Below are 23,166 nucleotides of genomic sequence, written 5' to 3' on the forward strand. Positions count from 1 at the left end.
TTATTAATATTGAAATGATCAGGAGCCAGGAGTTTGAGCAGGGTTAGAAACTCACACTAGCCCTGCTGCTGCTGCACCCAGTCCTGGGGTTCAGAGCTCCCCTCAATGAAGTCTATTATTATTAATATTGAAATGATCAGGAGCCAGGAGTTTGAGCAGGGTTAGAAACTCACACTAGCCCTGCTGCTGCTGCTGCTGCTGCTCCCAGTCCTGGGGTTCAGAGCTCCCCTCAATGAAGTCTATTATTATTAATATTGCAATGATCAGGATCCAGGAGTTTGAGCAGGGTTAGAAACTCACACTAGCCCTGCTGCTGCTGCTGCCAGTCCTGGGGTTCAGAGCTCCCTATTCAGCTGCAGCATTGAAACGAGCAGGTAGGTGCAGGAGTCTGAACAATCCGGCTGCTGGTAGATCTCATCTGACCTGATTCTCATTGGAGCAGTTGTTTTGTGCATTAAATGCAGTGCAGTTGAATTGATGCATTCAACGCACTTGTTTGGGTGATTAAGGTTATTGTGTTTAGAATTGTTTTTAATTGCTAACTGGAGAACTCATCAGGTGTACATGCAGAACAGTAACTCGCTGTCTCGCGCCCCCCAGATCCAGAACAACTGGAGTTACGGAGAAGCGATCGACGAGAACTTGAAAACCCACCCCATGCTGCGCCCCTACAAGACCTTCTCCGAGAAGGTAAAAAAAAATACAAAACGACGTTGTTAAATTCCTAATGAAGTCCGGCTGTATAGCACAAGGAGTAACTGCCTCGGAGTTCTGAAGTCATTCAATTTGAATTTCCACACACATTGCTGCTGTAGTTGTAATTGGAATGGCCCCCCTTGTCTGCTGAACACCCAAGCGTTCGGCTTTACCCCCCTTATCTCTCCCCGTGCTTCAGGACAAGGAGATTTACCGCTGGCCCATCAAGGAGTCCATCAAAGCGATGATCGCGTGGGAGTGGACTGTGGAGAAAGCGCGAGAGGGGGAGGAGGAGAAGACAGAGAAGAAAACCAAGACTCGCAAGATCTCTCAAACCGTTCAGGTGTGTGCAAGAGAGTCTCTGTGTGGGTGTGTGTGTTTGTGTAGTATTGTCTTCTGTGTGCATGTGTTTGGGGGGTGGTATTTTTAAATGTATTTGTGTTTTATTTTAAGTCTTGGCAGGGCAGCATCCCGGAAGAGGGAAAAATTCATTCAGCTTTTAAACACAGTGCGGAAGTTGATTGGTACTTGGTTGTATTACTATTATTATAATTATCATTATTGCAGCTGGTTGTGGAATTATTATTATTATTATTATTATTATTATTATTATTATTATTATTATTTATTATTATTATTATCAATATTGTTATTGTTCCTATTGATCGGACAGCGTCTCTCTTCGAGTTGCTAACCCCTGTTCCTTTTCCTATTTCCCAGGCCACCTACGACCCCAGCCATGGCTACAACCCCCAGCCCATCGACATCTCAGGGAGCTCCCTCTCCAGAGAGCTGCAGGTGAGCCTCCCTCCCTCCCTCCTTCTCCCTCTCCTCTTACACTCACTCGTCCACCTCCCTCTTCCCTCCTTCTCCCTCTCCTCTTTCACTCACTCGTCCACCTTTCTCTTCCTCCTTCTCCCTCTCTTACACTCACTCGTCCACCTCCCTCTTCCTCCTTCTCCCTCTCTCTTACGCTCACTTGTCCACCTCCCTCTTCCTCCTTCTCCCTCTCTCTTACACTCACTTGCTCCCTCCCTCCTCCCTCTCTCATCCACACCTCCAGTCTTTCTTCCACGTTCAGACCTGACTGGACAAAGTTTTGGGATCAGTCAGCAAGGTGGCGCAAATGATAGTTTGCAAGAAAAATTGCTTTTTGAGAATCTAGTCTGCCCTGTTGTCAACTCTCTCTCCCTCCCTCCCCTCTCTCCCTTGCACCCAGGCCATGGCAGAGCAGCTGGCTGAGAATTATCACAACACCTGGGGGCGTAAGAAGAAGCTGGAGCTGCAGTCCAAAGGTTAGAGTCCATCCTGCTCCACTGGTTTCTTTTTCACTGTATGTTTGCAGCCCCCCATATTTTTGCAATGCATTTAACATTGCTTAATCTGGTTTTCCATGTCTGTCAATATGCTTTTCCATGCCTTGTTATTCTTTACAATGCTTGTCTATGCTTTACCGTGCTTTCACTGTGCTTTTACTCTGGGAAACCTTTATAAGGGACTGCCTGCCTGTAACGCTGTGTGTGTCCTGTAGGGGGCGGTACCCACCCTCTGCTGGTTCCCTACGACACCCTGACTGCAAAGGAGAAAGCGCGGGACAGAGAGAAGGCTTACGAGCTGCTCAAGTTCCTGCAGCTCAACGGATACTCAGTGACCAGGTAGTGGGGAAGACAGCCTCGCACACAAGTCCCTACAGCTGTGTCCAAAAGCCGTGCATCACCCTATAGAATGAACTGATTTTGCTTCATGAAGTGGAACGAAAGCTGCTGGATAATGTTCCGTTAACATATTGAATTGCACACCGCTTTGTAGCTTTCCACATGCATCACAAAAAACCTGACAAAAAATGTTTTGATTTAACATGGAATACTGTACTGCTATTATTGCTTCCGGTAGACACTTGCAATCACATTTTGTAGTTTCTTTGAATACATGATGTTTAAACAAAAGATCAAAATCATGTTCATATATTTTTTTAATAATAATAATAAATAATAATAATAATAATAATATTAATAATAAACATTACATAGTTATGGATTTTTAAGATGCACTACGTTTGGCCAAAACCGGTGTAGGACATTTATCTCTCACTCAAACCATATATATATACACACACACACACATACATGCACACAGCCACACACTTGGCTTATCTTAATATCTCCATCTCCCTCTTCCCTCCCTCTCTCTCTCAGGGGTCTGAAGGATATGGAGCTCGACACGTCCTCTGTTGAGAAGCGCTTTGCCTACGGCTTCCTGCAGAAGCTGCTCAAGTGGATGGACATTGCCCAGGAGTTCATCGCCCACCTGGGTACTATTATTATTATTATTATTATTATTATTATTATTATTATTATTATTATTATTATTATTAGTATTAGCATCATCATAGGTAGTCAGCATGTAGTAGTAGTAGAGGTTGTTTAGCGGATGCTTTTATCCAAAGCGATGTAGAGACTAGGGGGGTGAGCTGTGCCTCACAGCTGCTGCTGCTGCAGAGTCTCTTCCAGTAGGACCTCGGTTTGTTTTGCGTCTCGTCTGAAGGAAGGAGCCCAAGGGGGCTTCATGAGGGGTTAAAGAACAGTTAGCTGCTTAGGCATAGGATGATGCAGAAGTTTTGCCTGTAGCTGTAGAGCTTTGTTTCATGTCACTCTCTAACCCGCGCTGCCTCTCCTGTGTCTCTCCCTGATTGCAGAGGCTGTGGTGAGCAGCGGGAGGGTGGAGAAATCTCCACATGAGCAGGAGATTAAATTCTTCGCGAAGGTGAGGAGTGAGGACTCAGGACCCACAAGAGAGCCATGCAGCATGTTCTGGATACTTTGCAGTTAAAGTGATGCTAGCTAAGATCCGCAGATTATTTCTGCATACAAGTTCAGTTCTAAAAAAAGAAATAAACCTAAGTTCTTATTTTCTGTTTAGAAGTTCATGACCTGAACCCAGGAAAAGCAGTAAAGTGTTTGATATGCACCAACTTTTATGGATTATGGATATGCCCTTATTTTGTTAGAAGCTGTATCCTTACATTGGACTTCCTTCTCTCCCTCTCCTTTCCCCCTCTTCCCCTTTATCCCTCTCTCCTCTCCCTTTCCATCTCTCTCTACTTCTCTCTCCCTTTCAGATCCTCTTGCCTCTGATTAACCAGTACTTCAAGAACCACTGCCTGTACTTCCTCTCCACTCCGGCTCAAGTGCTGGGCAGTGGTGGGCACTCTTCCAACAAGGAGAAAGAGATGATCGCCAGGTAAAGAGACTCAATACACACTACCTGTACGAAGACCAGGGGACTCACCTGTATAGAGACCAGGGGACTCACCTGTACGAAGACCAGGGGACTCACCTGTACGAAGACCAGGGGACTCACCTGTACGAAGACCAGGGGACTCACCTGTACGAAGACCAGGGGACTCACCTGTACGAAGACCAGGGGACTCACCTGTATAGAGACCAGGGGACTCACCTGTATGAAGACCAGGGGACTCACCTGTATAGAGACCAGGGGACTCACCTGTATGAAGACCAGGGGACTCACCTGTATGAAGACCAGGGGACACACCTGTACGAAGACCAGGGGACACACCTGTACGAAGACCAGGGGACACACCTGTACGAAGACCAGGGGACTCACCTGTATACAGACCAGGGGACTCGCCTGTATACAGACCAGGGGTCTCGCCTGTATACAGACCAGGGGTCTCGCCTGTATACAGACCAGGGGACTTATATATATGCCTGTGTCCAGATAACGTTCCCCCCTGCAACTATGCTGGATTTCTCCTCCCAAAATACCTTCCTCATTTCAATCAGAGCAGCAGCATTGTCGCAGGAGGGAATGGGAACTGGATGCACTGCAACGTTTAGAAGAAAAAGAATCTCTCGCCTCCTGGCAAACACTCCTGAGTAAAAGTTACAATTTTTTTTAATAATATTTACCTATGATGTGTGAACTCAAAAATACCAAAACAAACAGCAATAAAGTGCTGCAATATGGACAAGAGGGGGCACAGCAAAGGTACAGTAGTGCGATTCTTATGAACACTACAGGCTGGTCTGGAACCCTTTCACTTTCTCTTGTCTCTCTCCCTCCTGCACTCCCCCCTTTTCACTTCTCTCCCCCTTTCTCTCTCTTTGCTTGTAGTATCTTCTGTAAGTTGGCAGCGCTGGTGCGTCACAGAGTCTCTTTGTTTGGTAAGGACACCCCCACTGCCCCCCCCCCCCCCCCCCCCCCCCCCCCAAACCCCCTCCTCTGAGCCCCCTACTTGTCATGCTGCATCCCATCTCTGCACTGTTCTCCACCTCTGTTTGCTGAGTGAATAAATAAATCTTGCATTACCGGTTGTTGAAATCCAACAAGAGAATGAATGGCTGCCCCCATCACGCCGTCCTCAGGTTCCTTAAAGTAGAGGCGGAGCTCGATCTAACAGAAGAGATTATCTTAATTCCAGTATCGAGCTATAATTTGATCCTCAGGGAGATCAAAAAGGGTAGTGTGAACCCAAAATATTCTCTCCCTTCTTCTCAGTGCTCCCTCTGTTCCTGGGTTGTTCAGGAAGGTTGGGAGCCTGCACTCTCCATCATAAGAAATCCGTTATGACAGCTGCCATAATGCTCTTTCCCATCAGAAGCTTTATGACCTTTCTGTTTGCATCCAAATAAGACCAATTTAAATTATTTGTGGACCCATTTAGGGCCAGCACAGCTGTTCTGCCTCTTCATAAATCTCATTTTAATCACAGACTTAATTTACAAATGAGCCCCAGATACAACTGGCCCATGAATATAAGCGTGACACTCCTTAAAATGCATGACTAATGAGTGGTGCAGGGTATTGCACGGCCGAGCGCATTTCTGCAGTGCTAACACGGCCTTAACTTGCCAGCAGTGTCATGATATAAACAGGGCAATTCTAAGGCGGGATCTATGGCCTTAATTCCATTTCAAATGAGTGATACATGACCCCCATGGTACAGTAAACAGCTGTTTCTTGAAGAAAAAAAGCAGGAATTTTGCAAAATCGTTTACACAGGCTAGATTAATGCCCACTCCACTGACTTCTAAAACAGGCTTCCACGAAACTTCAGAGCCATAGTGTTGATGTTCACTCAAGTGTGCTTTCTGAGTAGGGGACAAAAAGGACAACTTTATCTTGGCACACTTAAGTGCCCTCGAGCACTGAGTGCTGTTTCTGAATATGACTTGGGCAGTGAATGCATAGCTCGATCAGGTTATGAAACTGAATCTCCTCGGCTGACTCAGTTAAAACCCCAGAACTTTTCAGGTCCGCAACTAAAAGAGCCAGCTGCACCAGGTGTTCAGAGATATAAAGCTTTATTAGTTTGCGCAAACGAGAAGAGCCCGAGCAGTGTTCTGCCATACAGAGTTAGCACACAGTTATTATACCTTTCCAGAGAGACAGGGTGCTTTCCCTTTCAACCGATAAGCTGGAGCCAGCTCAGTTGGTGAAATTAAGAAATGGAGACAGGTATTTACAAGGTAGTGCAATAAAGGTTAGGTGGAAAGGTGGGTTCGCCCTGATCAACCGATAAGCATTTACTTTATTTAATAGATCATAAACTCAAAATGCTTTAAAACATATAACTCAGTGAATAATTGTAGTACAGAGTAGCAACAAACAGGTGCAGGAATGGTTCTATGCAATTATTCCCCTACATTTGGCAGTGTGAAGGCTTGTAGTGTTCAAGCGCCTTCACTTTGAAACTCAATTCCAGATTGGATCAGGAAATGCTGAGTCTGTCAGTGTTTTAAACCTCAGCTCATAACGTCTCTGTGTGTGATCTGGCTGTACGCTAGCGAGCAGTTTGGAGCTCTTTTGGGTTGCTGTTTGTTATTGTGAAGTGCCCTGGGGTGCTGGCACACAAAGGGCGCTGTGTAATGGAATTGATGGTAAACTGGCAGTGCTTGCAGTATTGGATCCAGCAGCTGCTTGCAGGATGTGTTCTGCTCCTGAAAGAGTTCAGCATGCAATAGATTTGCATCCATTTGGGTCCACAGTTGGGGGGTCAAGTCCTGTTTTTCAATTCAAATTCAAATTCCCCTTTAATCGTTTCAAATTCCCCTTTAATTGTTTCAAATTAAAATTCCTTCAGCGTTGGATAAAAGGAAATGGTAATTGGAACTGAAAAACAGGAATTCCCCCCAACCGTATGATAATAATAATAATAATAATAATAATAACAGTAACAATAGCTATAGCTATAGCAAGAGTTGCAGTAATAGTGATAAAGCTGTGAATAATGTTGTCCCCCCTCTCCTCTGTGCAGGAACGGATGGCCCCGTTGTAGTGGACTGTCTTCACATTCTGGCTCACTCCTTGGATGCCAGGTGAGTTTGGATCTGAGATCGTAAAGCCTGGTCTGTCCAGGTCTGTGTGTGCTTGTCTATAGATAGAGCAGGGATGTGCAGTCAGTCCTGGAGGATCATTATTCCACTCCGGGTTTAACAGGTACACTGAGATTATGAGCTGCTTTAGGGTCTGAGCGCAGGATTGACTGGTTCAGTGAAACGTCTCTCTCTCTCTCTCTCTCTCTCTCCTCTCTCTCTCTCTCTCTCTCTCTCTCTCTCTCTCTCTCTCAGGACGGTGATGAAGTCCGGCCCTGAGATTGTGAAGGCCGGCCTGCGCTCGTTCTTCGAGAGCGCCGCGGAGGACATTGAGAAGACGGTGGAGAACCTGAAGCTGGGGAAGGTGTCTCAGAACCGGACGCAGGTGAAGGGCGTGTCTCAGAACATCAGCTACACCACGGTGGCGCTGCTCCCCGTCCTCACCTCGCTGTTCGAGCACATCGCGCAGCACCAGTTTCGTCTCTGAGACGACTCTCTCTGACCACCACCCCCCCCACCCCCCAATCCCCCGGGGGACAACAGTAACGGGTAATGTTGTTTTATGCTCTGTCAGTGAGAAGGCGCTTGAAACTCTATCACCACTAATGTGCAGACAAGCCAGGTTTCTGGTTTTTTTCGTAGTTATTTAAGACAGATGCTTGTGTGTCAGACTGGTTTTACGCTAACAGATGCGTATCCAAACACAAAATCTAGTATATTCTAAACATTTCTCTCTCTCTCTCTCTCTCTCTCGCTCTTTCTCTCCCCTCCCTAACCCTCTTCCCTCTCTCTACCCCCCTCCCTCTCTCTCTGTCTGCAGTGGATGACATGCAGGTCTCTTGCTATCGCATCATGTGCAGCATCTACTCTCTGGGCACCACCAAGAACCCCTACGTGGAAAGGTGGGCGCGTTTTCCTTTAAAACGGAACTTTACTGGGTTTAAGAAGCATGCTCAGTTCATTCAGAGCGGGATTTTTACCCTGTGCAAGTTTCTTAAATGAGACACAGTCAACAATACAAAGAAAATGCACGAAAAACATGTATTGTGTGTCTGGCAGTGATAAAGTGAATAATTCTCTGGGCACGGGTGCAGAAACAAGCCAGTGTAAAACATACAAGCTATGAGACTAATATTTGGTAATATACCAAACAGGACAGAGGAAGTTAAATTGATACCTGCACTGCTACATCCTCTCAAGCTCATAATAAAACCCAGAGTGGGTGTAACTGCTAAGCGACGGGAGTCGTCCTTCTCTGTGCTGTGAGTGTTTCTGACCCCCGTGTCTCCCTGTCCTGCAGGCAGCGCCCCGCTCTGGGGGAGTGTCTGGCCCGCCTGGCCGCTGCCTTCCCTGTCGCCTACCTGGAGCCCCACCTGAACGAATACAACACGTTCTCTGTGTACAACACCAAGACCCCCCGCGAGAGAGCCAGTGAGTACACCCTGAGTGCAGCCCAGCACTCGCACTCACCCTGAGTGCAGCCCAGCACTCAGATTGTTCTGTAAGATAATGTAGAGAGCCTTATCTTGTGATTTCATTATTGTTTAGTTTGTCAAATAAAAGGCATCACCTCGCCTTCTCTTTGTCTGACATTGAAACACGAAAACATTTAGATATACAGACACAGCCAACAAATTAATGGCACTGCAGAAAAGGACAAGAGAATATGAGATGAAATGAAACATTTACAATGGAAGTTGTTTAAACCCCCCCCCCAGTCCTGGGGCTGCCTAGCCAGGTGGAGGAGATGTGCCCAGACATCCCGCCGCTGGACGTCCTGATGAAGGAGATCGGGGACCTGGCGGAGTCGGGGGCGCGCTACACCGAGATGCCTCACGTCATCGAGATCACGCTGCCCATGCTGTGCAGCTACCTGCCCCGCTGGTGGGAGCGAGGGCCAGAGAACTGCCCCGAGACGGAGGGGCTGAGCTGCACAGAGGTGACCTCGGAGCACCTCAACATGCTGCTGGGAAACATCATGAAGATCGTGGTCAACAACCTGGGCATCGAGGAGGCGTCCTGGATGAAGAGGCTGGCCGGTGAGAGGAGGAGGAGGAGGAGGGGAGAGAGGGGGAGGGGGGGGGGGGGGGGGGGCAACCTTTGGAGCACCATTTCATTAGGAAACTGGCTGTCGATTGCACCTCTGCTCTCCTATAGAAGCGCATTGGAAAATTGCCCGTAGTGAAAGGAGGGGGGGTGGGTACAGGCCTGTATGACTCCCTGACGTGATTCCCTGAATCTTTCGTCTCTCTTCCCTATTAGCCGATTCTCTTGTCACACTGTTTCCTCGTATGGGTGGATGTACGATGTCTGTGTCTATAGAAACGTTGTTGTTGTTTAGCGTAGGGCATGTATTAAGCTCTATCGTCAGGTTTTCATGATAGTTTAATGCCACCCCCCTGCCTCCCCCCGCAGTGTTCGCCCAGCCCATCGTGAACCGGGCCAAGTCTGAGATGCTGAAGTCCCACTTCATCCCCACAATGGAGAAGCTGAAGAAGCGCTCTGGGAAGGTGGTGGCCGAGGAGGACGCCCTGAGGCTGGAGGCCAAATCGGAGACCAGCGAGGCTGAGGCGATCATCAAGGACGAGTTCTCTGTGCTGTGCAGGGATCTCTACGCACTCTACCCTCTGCTCATCCGCTACATCGACAACAACAGGTGAAGTCCTCCGCTGGCTCCCTATCTCTGCTCGCGTTCAGTTCAAGACCCTTGTTCTTGCCTGCCGACCCTCGTGACTCCCTATACTCCCCCCCCCCTCCGTTCCTCATCGACTGGCCATGCCTTCCCTCCACTCTCTCCATCCTCCTGGATTTTTTCCTGTTGTAACTTTTTTGCTTTTAAAAGTATTTGCAGTTTGAGGTGTTGCTTGTTTTCCATCGTCTCTCAGGGCGAAGTGGTTGACCTACCCAGACCCCGACGCTGAGGAGCTCTTTAGAATGGTGGGAGAGGTCTTCATATTCTGGTCCAAGTCTCACGTGAGTGTGCAGCTATCCAGTCCTTCAGTTTTTATAGTGTTTCCTTGTATGGGTGGTTGTACGATGCCTGTTTCTATGAACCCTTCGTAAACAGGAGTGGGGAGAAATGAAACGGGTCCATGTTGTTATTTATTTATTTATGTATTCATTTATTTGCAGTTTATTTCTGTGCAGTTAGCTGTTTGAATGTTTGCTGTGAAATGGTTCTAAGACATGCAGGCAAACATTTTGAGCAGAAGTACTTTTCAGTGCTTGTCTAAATTGCGGGCAAATTTTACTTTACTAAGAAGGGGCAACTTGCCTGTAATTTAGGAGTTTAGGACTGTATTTCACTAGTTGAATTCAGCCGACTAAGTTTCTCCCTGAGCGGCCCTCCCCTGCAAAGGACTTTCAGTGCTTGAGGGAGCAAGAACTTCGTTCTTGAGGACGGACTCAACGTCTTGTAGCATACTACTGTTGTCTTTCCTGACACAGGACAGACTGTTCGGCTGTCGTTCTCGTTCCAAGGTGGAGAGGACAGGTTTGGGGAGAAAACAACCCTCCTTTCTCCCTGGGGACTCTTGAGGGGGGGGTGGTGGTCAGAACTGGGTTCTGGGGGGGGGGTGGGGGGGGTGTGTCAGCAACTGGGGTTCGAGAAGTATAATTCTTGCTATTTACAAAGTATTTTCATGTTATTTGTTGTTGTCTGGTGTGTATTCAAGTGGAAATGTGCTATTCTTATTCTCATTGGTACATTTTATCAGTCTTTATAGGGTTGGGATTAGCGCCCTCTCATAACAGGGGGTGGGGGTGGGGGGCTTCTGTAATTATTTCATAGTTGTGTTAAACTGGAACCCCTGAACTTCCATTGTGGGCAACTGAGAAAAAGGTCAATAACCACAGAATTCGAACTGCTGATAGCATTTTTTTTTTTTTTTTTTTTTTAGTAAGTAGAATGATAAAATAAAAACAAACCGAGTTACTCACAATTATTCCCTGACTGATGTGTGGTTCAAAGAGTGTAAAGCACGGTGAAAGCAGTCGAGCAAACGACTCAAGCAGGAGGGTGATGTTCAAAGTGGTGTTGTGTTTGGCTCTGATCACATGTCTTTTCTTTGTCTCCTGATTGGTGGGGTCTCGCTGTAATTCTAGGCTGGGAACGGACAGGTTAGAGACATCAGCTGTGATTGGATGCTGCACCCAGCTATGCGGCTAGCATGGCAGCGCCTCTTATTGGTGCTTCTTCATCAACCTCTCAGCACCAGTGCCTCCTGCTGGGCTCTGCTGTTATTTCATTTTCGATTCATTTATTTTTTTTCTTAAAGGGGCTGGTTAGCATTTCATATTTGATTTATTACTTTATTTAAGTATTTACTTTTAGTGAGAAAAATACTTACTTAATGTTGCTGTGTTACGTGTAAAAATCCATAAAACGCAGCAACATTTTTACAGTATAGATAAAACATTTTAATGAGACCTACAAATTTCCCTTTTTTTTCTACATTTTTTTTATTTTGCACTTTTTCCACTAGAAGCAGAGTGGCAACACAATGAATGTTTTATTTTTTCTTTTTTGTTTTTTTTTCTTTTTAGTGAATGAGTCCCATTGTAGGGAGCGAAGGGGCCGGGGCGGGGGGGGTGCTGAGTCCAGGCTGATGAATGTGCTCGTCACATTTCACTGGCCCATGGCATTGAACACCCTTGAACTTTCAAATCCATGTCAAATAAATTGAACCTTAAAAAAAAAATAAAAAAAAAATCACTCAGGTGTTCTCTCCTATCGGTCACTGTGTTTGAGACGGAGAAGGAGTTTGCGAGATTTTGTTGTTGTTGTTTTGGTAATGTTTTATATTTGTTGGGTGTTGTTTCTTTGTTCTTTCTTTTGGGGAGGAGGGGAGTAGGTCCTCACAAGTCCCAAGTCCCAGTTTAGGGGGGCGCTCTTATAAAGCTTTCATATAAAGACATTTCAGGGGGGCTGGATCTCATCAATATCAGGGTCTAGTGCTGTATATTATAAAGACATTTCAGAGGGCTGTGTCTCATCAATATCAGGGTCTAGTGCTGTATATTATAAAGACATTTCAGAGGGCTGGATCTCATCAATATCAGGGTCTAGTGCTGTATATTATAAAGACATTTCAGAGGGCTGGATCTCATCAATATCAGGGTCTAGTGCTGTATATTATAAAGACATTTCAGAGGGCTGGATCTCATCAATATCAGGGTCTAGTGCTGTATATTATAAAGACATTTCAGAGGGCTGGATCTCATCAATATCAGGGTCTAGTGCTGTATATTATAAAGACATTTCAGAGGGCTGTGTCTCATCAATATCAGGGTCTAGCGCTGTATATTATAAAGACATTTCAGAGGGCTGGATCTCATCAATATCAGGGTCTAGCGCTGTATATTATAAAGACATTTCAGAGGGCTGGATCTCATCAATATCAGGGTCTAGTGCTGTATATTATAAAGACATTTCAGAGGGCTGTGTCTCATCAATATCAGGGTCTAGTGCTGTATATTATAAAGACATTTCAGAGGGCTGGATCACATCAATATCAGGGTCTAGTGCTGTATATTATAAAGACATTTCAGAGGGCTGGATCTCATCAATATCAGGGTCTAGTGCTGTATATTATAAAGACATTTCAGAGGGCTGGATCTCATCAATATCAGGGTCTAGTGCTGTATATTATAAAGACATTTCAGAGGGCTGGATCTCATCAATATCAGGGTCTAGTGCTGTATATTATAAAGACATTTCAGAGGGCTGGATCTCATCAATATCAGGGTCTAGTGCTGTATATTATAAAGACATTTCAGAGGGCTGGATCTCATCAATATCAGGGTCTAGTGCTGTATATTATAAAGACATTTCAGAGGGCTGGATCTCATCAATATCAGGGTCTAGTGCTGTATATTATAAAGACATTTCAGAGGGCTGGATCTCATCAATATCAGGGTCTAGTGCTGTATATTATAAAGACATTTCAGAGGGCTGTGTCTCATCAATATCAGGGTCTAGTGCTGTGTATTATAAAGACATTTCAGAGGGCTGTATCTCATCAATATCAGGGTCTAGTGCTGTATATTATAAAGACATTTCAGAGGGCTGGATCTCATCAATATCAGGGTCTAGTGCTGTATATTATAAAGACATTTCAGAGGGCTGTGTCTCATCAATATCAGGGTCTAGTGCTGTGTATTATAAAGACATTTCAGAGGGCTGTGATCTCATCAATATCAGGGTCTAGTGCTGTATATTATAAAGACATTTCAGAGGGCTGGATCTCATCAATATCAGGGTCTAGTGCTGTATATTATAAAGACATTTCAGAGGGCTGGATCTCATCAATATCAGGGTCTAGTGCTGTATATTATAAAGACATTTCAGAGGGCTGGATCTCATCAATATCAGGGTCTAGTGCTGTATATTATAAAGACATTTCAGAGGGCTGGATCTCATCAATATCAGGGTCTAGTGCTGTATATTATAAAGACATTTCAGAGGGCTGGATCTCATCAATATCAGGGTCTAGTGCTGTATATTATAAAGACATTTCAGAGGGCTGGATCTCATCAATATCAGGGTCTAGTGCTGTATATTATAAAGACATTTCAGAGGGCTGGATCTCATCAATATCAGGGTCTAGTGCTGTATATTATAAAGACATTTCAGAGGGCTGGATCTCATCAATATCAGGGTCTAGTGCTGTATATTATAAAGACATTTCAGAGGGCTGGATCTCATCAATATCAGGGTCTAGTGCTGTATATTATAAAGACATTTCAGAGGGCTGGATCTCATCAATATCAGGGTCTAGTGCTGTATATTATAAAGACATTTCAGAGGGCTGGATCTCATCAATATTAGGGTCTAGTGCTGTATATTATAAAAGACATTTCAGAGGGCTGGATCTCATCAATATCAGGGTCTAGTGCTGTATATTATAAAGACATTTCAGAGGGCTGGATCTCATCAATATCAGGGTCTAGTGCTGTATATTATAAAGACATTTCAGAGGGCTGGATCTCATCAATATCAGGGTCTAGCGCTGTATATTATAAAGACATTTCAGAGGGCTGGATCTCATCAATATCAGGGTCTAGTGCTGTATATTATAAAGACATTTCAGGGGGCTGTATCTCATCAATATCAGGGTCTAGTGCTGTATATTATAAAGACATTTCAGAGGGCTGGATCTCATCAATATCAGGGTCTAATGGACATATAATTAAATGTTTACGAAAGTAGCCTGTACAGTGCAATCCCATGACTATAACTTACCCCACACACACGTGTGTGTGTGTGTGTGTGTGTGTGTGTGTGTGTGTGTGTGTGTTTGTGTGTTTGGTTTTTTTAGGCTAAAGGATCCTGTTGAACTTCACCTACAGGATTCTTTTTCAGCTCCATGCTATTCTAATAGCTTGCTAACACAGGATCTGAACTGTGCTTGTCATTTTTGTGTAAAGGATTATCTTGTTTGTGGAGTGGAAGTGCTTACCCACTGCCTTAATGTTTATTGGACTGTTTTATGTTGTGTTTCCTTATCACGTGGAGATGAACCTTTCAATAAAGGTTACTGATTGTGACAATGATAGTAAATGCTGTATGCCAGTAGTATCTATCTTGCAGGTAACTGTGTTATCAAACAACAACAAGAAGTAATGTAGTTAACAGATATATTTTTCAGAAAGCTGGTAATCCCTACATAATTTAAAAGTGAAACCACCCCACCTCCCCACTTGGTATCTTCTGACCCCCTTGTCCCACCCCTCTTTCCCCACTCCTTTTGGTATCTCCTCACCCCCTTGTCTCCACCCCCTCCTCTCACCTTCTTCCATTACAGTCTGGAGGCTCTGACCAGGAGCGTACCAAGAAGCAGCGACGAGGGGATCGCTACTCTGTGCAGACGTCCCTCATAGTGGCCGCGCTCAAGAAGATGCTGCCCATCGGACTGAACATGTGCTCCCCGGCCGACCAGGAGCTCATCAACCTGGCCAAGCTGCGCTACTCGCTGGTCAGTGTGTCTGCCTGTCCGGGACCAGGGAGGGGAATTGGACTCCCATTGCACAGCAGCTTCACCCATTCCAGGTTTTATTTCGAGCCGTGTGTCTTATTGGACTCATCATAAAACAGGCTATGCAATAGGAGTCTGATTTCCTGCCCTGTTGTTGTTATTATTTGTATTATTCTTATTATATATAAAGGGACCCCCCCCCCCCCCCCCCCCCCATACTCTCGCCTTTTAATTTAAGGCTAAGTCCTATACCCACAGACACCTCTTTCCCTTTATCTCTGACTGACAGAAAGACACTGACGAGGAGGTGAGGGAGTTCCTGACCAACAACATGCACCTGCAGGGCAAGGTGAGCAGCCAGAGACTAAACCTCAAACTTCAGACTGTGAAAACTTTAAAGAGAGACGAACCCCCTCGCTCTCTCTCGATCCCCAGGTTGAGAACTCCTCCATCCGCTGGCAGATGGCTCTCTATAAGGAGCTGTCCGGGAAGGCAGAGGACTCTGAGGATCCTGAGAAAGTGGTGAAGAGAGTACAGGAGGTGTCCGCGGTGCTCTATCACATCGAGGTGGTGAGTTGCCTGCACTATGAAAAGGCGGTTGGTTCTCAAGTCTTGCAAATATATTTTTTTTAAACGTCTGTCTTTTAGTTAACATTGTATCTTGTGCCCCGCTCCTCGTTGCTAGACAGTGTGATCCATTCCTGGCTTCACTTGAGCTTGTTACCTGTACACTGGGGCACCTCAGCCTCATCGTAAAGCCTGGAATGGCTGTCTGTTAGTTAACGCTTTACCCTGTGCCCCCTCCTCCCCCTCCTCACACCCCTGTTCCCTAGATGGAGCACCCCTTCAAGTCAAAGAAGGCAGACTGGCACAAGCTGCTGTCGAAGCAGCGGCGACGCGCGGTGGTGGCGTGTTTCAGAATGACCCCGCTCTACAACCTGCCCAGGTACCCTGCCTCATTCACTGCCTCACCATCCCCACGAACAGCACAGAGTAGAGGAGCTCGTCAACCAGCCCCTTCTCAAAGAGTAGTGAAGCACAGAGTAGAGAGTCAACCAGCCCCTTCTCAAAGAGTAGTGAAGCACAGAGTAGAGGAGCTCGTCAACCAGCCCCTTCTCAAAGAGTAGTGAAGCACAGAGTAGAGGAGCTCATCAACCAGCCCCTTCTCAAAGAGTAGTGAAGCACAGAGAGTGAACCAACCAGCTCCTTCCCAAAGAGTAGTGAAGCACAGAGAGTGAACCAGCCCCTTCTCAAAGAGTAATAAAGCACAGAGAATGAACCAGCCCCTTCTCAAAGAGTAATAAAGCACAGAGTAGAGGAGCTCGTCAACCAGCCCCTTCTCAAAGAGTAGTGAAGCACAGAGAGTGAACCAGCCCCTTCTCAAAGAGTAGTGAAGCACAGAGAATGAACCAACCCCTTCCCAAAGTGTAGTGAAGCACAGAGAAGAGAATGAACCAGCCCCTTCTCAAAGTAGTGAAGCACAGAGAAGAGAATGAACCAGCCCCTTCTCAAAGTGTAGTGAAGCACAGAGAATGAACCAGCCCCCTTCTCAAAGTGTAGTGAAGCACAGAGAATGAACCAACCCCCTTCTCAAAGAGTAGTGAAGCACAGAGAATGAACCAACCCCCTTCTCAAAGAGTAGTGAAGCACAGAGAATGAACCAGCCCCTTCTCAAAGTGTAGTGAAGCACAGAGAGTGAACCAGCCCCCTTCTCAAAGTGTAGTGAAGCAGCAGAGAATGAACCAGCCCCCTTCTCAAAGTGTAGTGAAGCACAGAGAAGAGAATGAACCAACCCCTTCTCAAAGTGTAGTGAAGCACAGAGAATGAACCAGCCCCTTCTCAAAGTGTAGTGAAGCACAGAGAATGAACCAGCCCCTTCTCAAAGAGTAGTGAAGCACAGAGAATGAACCAGCCCCCTTCTCAAAGTGTAGTGAAGCACAGAGAATGAACCAGCCCCCTTCTCAAAGTGTAGTGAAGCACAGAGAATGAACCAGCCCCCTTCTCAAAGTGTAGTGAAGCACAGAGAATGAACCAGCCCCCTTCTCAAAGTGTAGTGAAGCACAGAGAATGAACCAACCCCCTTCTCAAAGAGTAGTGAAGCACAGAGAGTCAACCAGCCCCTTCTCAAAGTGTAATAAAGCACAGAGAATGAACCAACCCCTTCTCAAAGTGTAGTGAAGCACAGAGAATGAACCAGCCCCTTCTCAAAGTGTAGTGAAGCACAGAGAATGAACCAACCCCTTCTCAAAGTGTAGTGAAGCACAGAGAAGAGAATGAACCAGCCCCTTCTCAAAGTGTAGTGAAGCACAGAGAGTGAACCAGCCCCCTTCTCAAAGTGAAGCACAGAGAAGAGAATGAACCAGCCCCCTTCTCAAAGTGTAGTGAAGCACAGAGAATGAACCAACCCCTTCTCAAAGTGTAGTGAAGCACAGAGAATGAACCAGCCCCTTCTCAAAGTGTAGTGAAGCACAGAGAATGAACCAGCCCCCTTCTCAAAGTGTAGCACAGAGAGAGAATGAACCAGCCCCTTCTCAAAGTGTAGTGAAGCACAGAGAGAGAATGAACCAGCCCCCTTCTCAAAGTGTACTGCTTTGATTAAAGTCATTGTAAAGTGCAGTCAGTACAATGTAAATCTCCTTCATACCGTGCATAATGTTATCACTACATTTCTTTTTTAAAACTGATCAGGACACAACACGAGGTAAGGATAAGAAACATAGAGACTCATTTCCTTCTCAGATATTCTCAAGTACTGCTGCACCCACTGGAGTGTGCTTTGGGATTAGCATTCAGAACTGGGAATTCCAATTCCTTTTCCAGTATGACATAGACTTCACTGAGCAAACATATCTACAACTTGTCAAACACATGTACAACTTGTCAGCAACACCTAACATACAAACGTGTTGTTGTTGGCAGGTATGGAAATCAGACTCCCATTGCACAGCAGTTTGATCCATTCCTGGTTTCACCAGTTTAATAAGACCCACCAGAGCTTGTTGCCTATACACACTGTGGCTAATCAAGCTCGTATTAAAACCTGGGATGGGTGTCACTGCTGTGCAATAGGAGTCTTTATTTCCAGCCTTAATAACCTGACTCTCTTTAAACATTCCCAAGATGTTGAGCTGCTCTCCGACCGTTCTGCTCACTCTTGTAGAGACAAGTGTAGCTATTTCTACCTGGACTCTTACCGACTGAACTGGCTGACAAAATCCTTCGGGGAAGACAGATTTCGAGCCCTTAGTTCGTGCCCAGACATGGCCAATCGCAGCTTCACCCCGCTGGCAACATCATTCTCTGCACAATTAGTGCATCCTGGTCGGTCAGCCCAATCCTTTGCCCTGCCTCCTCATTCTACATCTCTAAGAATCCAGGAGTGACTGCTGCCTTCAGTCTCCACGAAGTCAGAGGACTGGTCGGTCAGATGGCTCACTTGAATTTGCCCTGGTTCTGTCTTAGCAATCCCCTGAATAAATACGGGAAAAAAACTAGAAAAGCGTAAGTCAATTACTGAAAGTGCTGGTACCAGTGTGTCGGATTTTTGTCGGGCTTGACCGATCGAGACCGCCAGTCGGTTGGAAATTGGGTGCATGGAGAGATGTAATTTATTATTCTATCAAAGGTCCTCACTTTGCATACCAGAACTTACCAAAACTCGGAGAGGGTGGAGGGACGACCTGGGGGGGGGTCGTCTCACCTTCCCCCCTGTTCCCCCTCACCCTCCCCAGGCACAGAGCTTCTAACATGTTCTTCGATGGCTTCAAACGCACTTGGATTGGGACGGAGGGCTACTCGTTTGAGGACAGAATGATCGACGACCTGGCAGTAAGTTCCCAACCTAGACGACAGACTGAATCACTTTGAGGTCAGCGTTAGTCCCTGCTGCACCCAGTCCTGGGGCTGTGCTGACACTGGAAAATTAGCCTTCAAACGGCTTTTAAAACACTGAGCTTAATCGCAATTGATTAGTACTCAATGGTGATGAAAGAGTACGAGTATCAGCACACTTTAATCGCTTCAATAATCTCTTTTTTTTTTTTTTTGTGAGTTCTGAAACCCAGGAATGGGCACGGCAGCAGGGCTTGTCTGAGTTTCAAGACACAATTTCAGAACTTTGTCAAGTCAGGTCTTAAAGGATCCCAGTGATTCAGCATCACCGTTGCACCTTAGAATTGGAACTATTGGACAAGCATGACAGGGGGGAGACAGTTCAGGCTCTCTTTGAGCCAATCAAACAGCATCTTCTTCAAAGACTCTGTTCGTCCGTCTTATTTCTACAGACTCTAAGTTCCCCTCTTCATTTCGACGGACGGTACCAGGTGATAACCTTTGCAAACAGCAATTTAAACAATTCAAAAGCGAAACTACATAAAGATCTAAGTTGTGACAACTAACCAATTATCAAGACCCCACTACGAAACTTGTTTCTGTACAAGGGTTAATATCCCCTGTCCTCTGGAGAGAAGGGTCTCAACTGTCCCTAACCCTGTTTGCACCCCCACCCTAACCCCCACCCACTTAGTTTAGACCCTGGACACCTCAACTCCCTGTACTAAATAATAACTGCGGTCTGCAAACACCACTGTGCACTATTTTATCTTTGATTAATGTTTACTGATTCAGAGTGGTTTGATACAAGGGGTTTCTGTTAACTGGGGGACTGGGAGGGAGGGAAGCAGTGTGGCTCTAGTGGTGAGGAGGGACTGGGAGGGAGGGAAGCAGTGTGGCTCTAGTGGAGCTGAGGAGGGACTGGGAGGGAGGGAAGCAGTGTGGCTCTAGTGGAGCTGAGGAGGGACTGGGAGGGAGGGAAGCAGTGTGGCTCTAGTGGAGCTGAGGAGGGACTGGGAGGGAGGGAAGCAATGTGGTGTGGTCTAGTGGAGCTGCTGAGGGACTGGGAGGGAGGGAAGCAGTGTGGCTCTAGTGGAGCTGAGGAGGGACTGGGAGGGAGGGAAGCAGTGTGGCTCTAGTGGAGCTGAGGAGGGACTGGGAGGGAGGGAAGCAGTGTGGCTCTAGTGGTTAGAGCTGAGGAGGGACTGGGAGGGAGGGAAGCAGTGTGGCTCTAGTGGAGCTGAGGAGGGACTGGGAGGGAGGGAAGCAGTGTGGCTCTAGTGGAGCTGAGGAGGGACTGGGAGGGAAGGAAGCAGTGTGGATCTAGCGGTTAGAGCTGAGGAGGAACTGGGAAGGAGGGGTTGTGTCACGGGTTGACAGGTCTAAGTGTTTTGTTTTTTTGTGATGAACAGAAATCTGGTGAGGAAGAGGAAGAGGAAGAGGAACCCACTGAGAAGAAGCCTGACCCCCTTCATCAGCTCATCTTGCACTTCAGCAGGACTGCACTGACAGAGAAGAGGTGAGTGGAGCAGAGGTAGAGGAAAGGAAGAGTAGGGTAAGGGAGGAGGGGAAACGGGGTTAGTTGGAGATATATATATATATATATAGTAGACATATAAATATACTGCATACAAGGTGTTCTCTTGTTGTGAACTGTGACATCACTAAACTATGACATCACTGACCTCCTCCTCTCTCGTTGCAGTAAACTGGATGAAGACCATTTATACATGGCGTATTCTGATATCATGGCTAAGGTGCGTGTGTGTGTGTGTGTGTGTGTCTGTGTGTATATATAAGTGTTGATTCAGTGTTATTCCTTCTTTTACACTGTTAACATGATTTCCTGTCCACTTTGAAAAACATGTTTTGCAGAATGCCTTTTCGAAACAAGGCTTCTACAGCTGTGAGTTGTTCCTGTACCTGTAGAGAAATGTATTAAAAATAAGTTCTGTATGTCATTTCCAGAGCTGCCACAGTGGAGAGGATGAAGGGGAAGGGGGCGAGGAAGAGGAGGAGATGTCCTTTGAGGTGAGTAAGGGAGCAGGGGGGTGGGGAGTGGAAAGATTGAGGGGGGGGTGCAGGTGAAAGCATGGTAAAACATTTTAAAAAGCATGGCAAACCAGGATAAACTGTGGTAACGTGAATGTATCGTTGTGAATGTTTGTAAGGGGACAGGGGATAGTTGTTTTTTGCTAGCTCAGAATCTAGTTCCTTAGCAGTTGTAATTATTTCTTTATTTTTTCACCTGTGCCCATTGCCCGATTCTCTTCTCCCTCCCCCCTCTCTCTCTGTAGGAGAAGGAGATGGAGAAGCAGCGACTCCTCTACCAGCAGGCCAGGCTGCACAATCGCGGAGCTGCTGAGATGGTCCTGCAGATGATCAGTGCCTGTAAAGGTAGGGCTCCTGCTGGTCACCCAGATACTGGAAAAGTGTTGTAAAGCACAGAAAAAGCATGGTGAAGCACAGAGAGGTCTGGCAAAACATAGGGAAGCACTGTAAAGCACAGAGAGGTCTGGTAAAGCATAGGGAAGCATTGTAAAGCACAGAGAGGTGTGGTAAAGCACAGGGAAGCATTGTAAAGCACAGAGAGGTCTGGTAAAGTATATTAAACAAACTGTAGTGAACTAACCATTATAAAAGTTTCCCACAGTAAAACCATGTTAAAGGGAATAAAGCACAGTGAAAGCATGGTAAGACACATTTAAAAGTGCATATTACTTTGGGTGACCTTGTCTTGCATGCATCAGCTGTTTTGGAAAACAATGCATCGATGGTAAACTCAAAGCATGTCTTATCATCGCTTGTCCACCCTCAGGTGAGACGGGCGCCATGGTGTCCTCCACTCTGAAACTGGGGATCTCCCTCCTCAACGGGGGCAACTGTGAGGTGCAGCAGGTGAGCCAGTCCGGGACAGCGCTGCCTTTACCAGGGAAACCATCTGCAGGGGCAATGCAGAAAGACAGCCAGCCATAAGCACTAACGGTGGAAACACAGGCAGACAGTGGCACATTGAATATGTGGCATTCATGCATTCAGAATAATTGTGGTTCTCTCTCTCTCTCTCTCTCTCTCTCTCTCTCTCTCTCTCTCTCTCTCTCTCTCAGAAAATGCTGGATTACCTGAAGGAGAAGAAGGAGGTGGGGTTTTTCCAGAGCACCCAGGCTCTGATGCAAACCTGCAGGTGAGCAAGTAGAGCAACCTCTTTATATAGTGCCTTTCAACATCAGACTGTCCCAAACCGCTCAGCACATTAGAGCAGAGAACCCTAACCCTTCAACACATTAGAGCAGAGAACCCTAACCCTTCAACACATTAGAGCAGAGAACCCTAACCCTTCAACACATTAGAGCAGAGAACCCTAACCCTTCAACACATTAGAACAGAGAACCCTAACCCTTCAACACATTAGAGCAGAGAACCCTAACCCTTCAACACATTAGAGCAGAGAACCCTAACCCTTCAACACATTAGAGCAGAGAACCCTAACCCTTCAACACATTAGAGCAGAGAACCCTAACCCTTCAACACATTAGAGCAGAGAACCCCTTGGGGAAGTTGTGTCTCCTCTCTCTTTAATCTCGCTCCCCCTCTCCCGCCTTAACCCTAACCTCTTGGGATTTGGGAAGGTTGGTGTAATCTCTCACTCGAACCCCTTGGGGTTTTGTTAATCCTCGTCTCTTGTAGGTTGGGAAGTTTGAGCAACCTCCTACCCTTCTTGGGATTTGGGAAGTTTTGTAATGCCCTTGTGGATTGTGAATTAAGTTCAAAGAAATTTTTGACCTTATACTTAATAAATGAATAATAATTACTGATGACATTGTAATAATACTGAAAAGGATCCAACCCTTGTGTCTTTTTGACGAAAATTTCTTTAACAAAAAATAAAAATCTTGATTAGAAGATACGTCCTACTATATATATATATATATATATAATATATATATATATATATATAATATATATATATATATCGCTATATATATCGAAACAAATGTACTTCTTTTATTCTACGAAAGTCGAGATGCTTTCAGCTTAATCCTATTATTATTATTATTATTATTATTATTATTATTATTATTATTATTATTATTATTATTATGATGATGATAATGTCTGGAAATGGCTGCAAGTCTAGAAACAAGGTTTATACAGATCTGTACAAGGCAGAGGCTAGGAAAGGCTCAGTTTCTCTGCAAGTTACAGCATCTCTTTGATAAAGAGGTTCAAAATGAGCAGTTGGTGACCTTTCCCTTCCGAAGGCTGTCAGCTCGCTCAGCAGTTTTGGGTAGTTTTTAGGGAGCTGCAATCTATGGAGCAGCTGCAGA

General features: G+C 45.9%; 1 protein-coding gene across 1 annotated transcript in view; it reads left to right on the forward strand.

Annotated features, from left to right (window-relative positions):
* Positions 1-23,166, forward strand: part of LOC121303771 (ryanodine receptor 1-like) — a 94,410-nt gene that overhangs the window by 43,425 nt on the left and 27,819 nt on the right. The window contains exons 52-79 of the mRNA XM_041234549.1: positions 601-690; positions 896-1,039; positions 1,417-1,494; positions 1,916-1,991; positions 2,228-2,351; positions 2,892-3,007; positions 3,392-3,459; positions 3,815-3,936; positions 4,831-4,880; positions 6,974-7,034; positions 7,287-7,510; positions 7,852-7,933; positions 8,332-8,462; positions 8,750-9,070; positions 9,447-9,687; positions 9,917-10,004; positions 11,136-11,150; positions 14,837-15,007; positions 15,297-15,356; positions 15,443-15,577; positions 15,841-15,953; positions 18,739-18,835; positions 20,251-20,357; positions 20,544-20,595; positions 20,807-20,869; positions 21,136-21,235; positions 21,657-21,736; positions 21,946-22,022. Coding sequence (XP_041090483.1) covers positions 601-690; positions 896-1,039; positions 1,417-1,494; positions 1,916-1,991; positions 2,228-2,351; positions 2,892-3,007; positions 3,392-3,459; positions 3,815-3,936; positions 4,831-4,880; positions 6,974-7,034; positions 7,287-7,510; positions 7,852-7,933; positions 8,332-8,462; positions 8,750-9,070; positions 9,447-9,687; positions 9,917-10,004; positions 11,136-11,150; positions 14,837-15,007; positions 15,297-15,356; positions 15,443-15,577; positions 15,841-15,953; positions 18,739-18,835; positions 20,251-20,357; positions 20,544-20,595; positions 20,807-20,869; positions 21,136-21,235; positions 21,657-21,736; positions 21,946-22,022 — 3,086 coding nt within the window. The remainder of the gene's footprint in view (positions 1-600; positions 691-895; positions 1,040-1,416; positions 1,495-1,915; positions 1,992-2,227; positions 2,352-2,891; positions 3,008-3,391; positions 3,460-3,814; positions 3,937-4,830; positions 4,881-6,973; positions 7,035-7,286; positions 7,511-7,851; positions 7,934-8,331; positions 8,463-8,749; positions 9,071-9,446; positions 9,688-9,916; positions 10,005-11,135; positions 11,151-14,836; positions 15,008-15,296; positions 15,357-15,442; positions 15,578-15,840; positions 15,954-18,738; positions 18,836-20,250; positions 20,358-20,543; positions 20,596-20,806; positions 20,870-21,135; positions 21,236-21,656; positions 21,737-21,945; positions 22,023-23,166) is intronic.

Source organism: Polyodon spathula, chromosome 35 (genome assembly GCF_017654505.1).
Source record: "Polyodon spathula isolate WHYD16114869_AA chromosome 35, ASM1765450v1, whole genome shotgun sequence".
Classification (NCBI taxonomy): Eukaryota; Metazoa; Chordata; class Actinopteri; order Acipenseriformes; family Polyodontidae; genus Polyodon; species Polyodon spathula.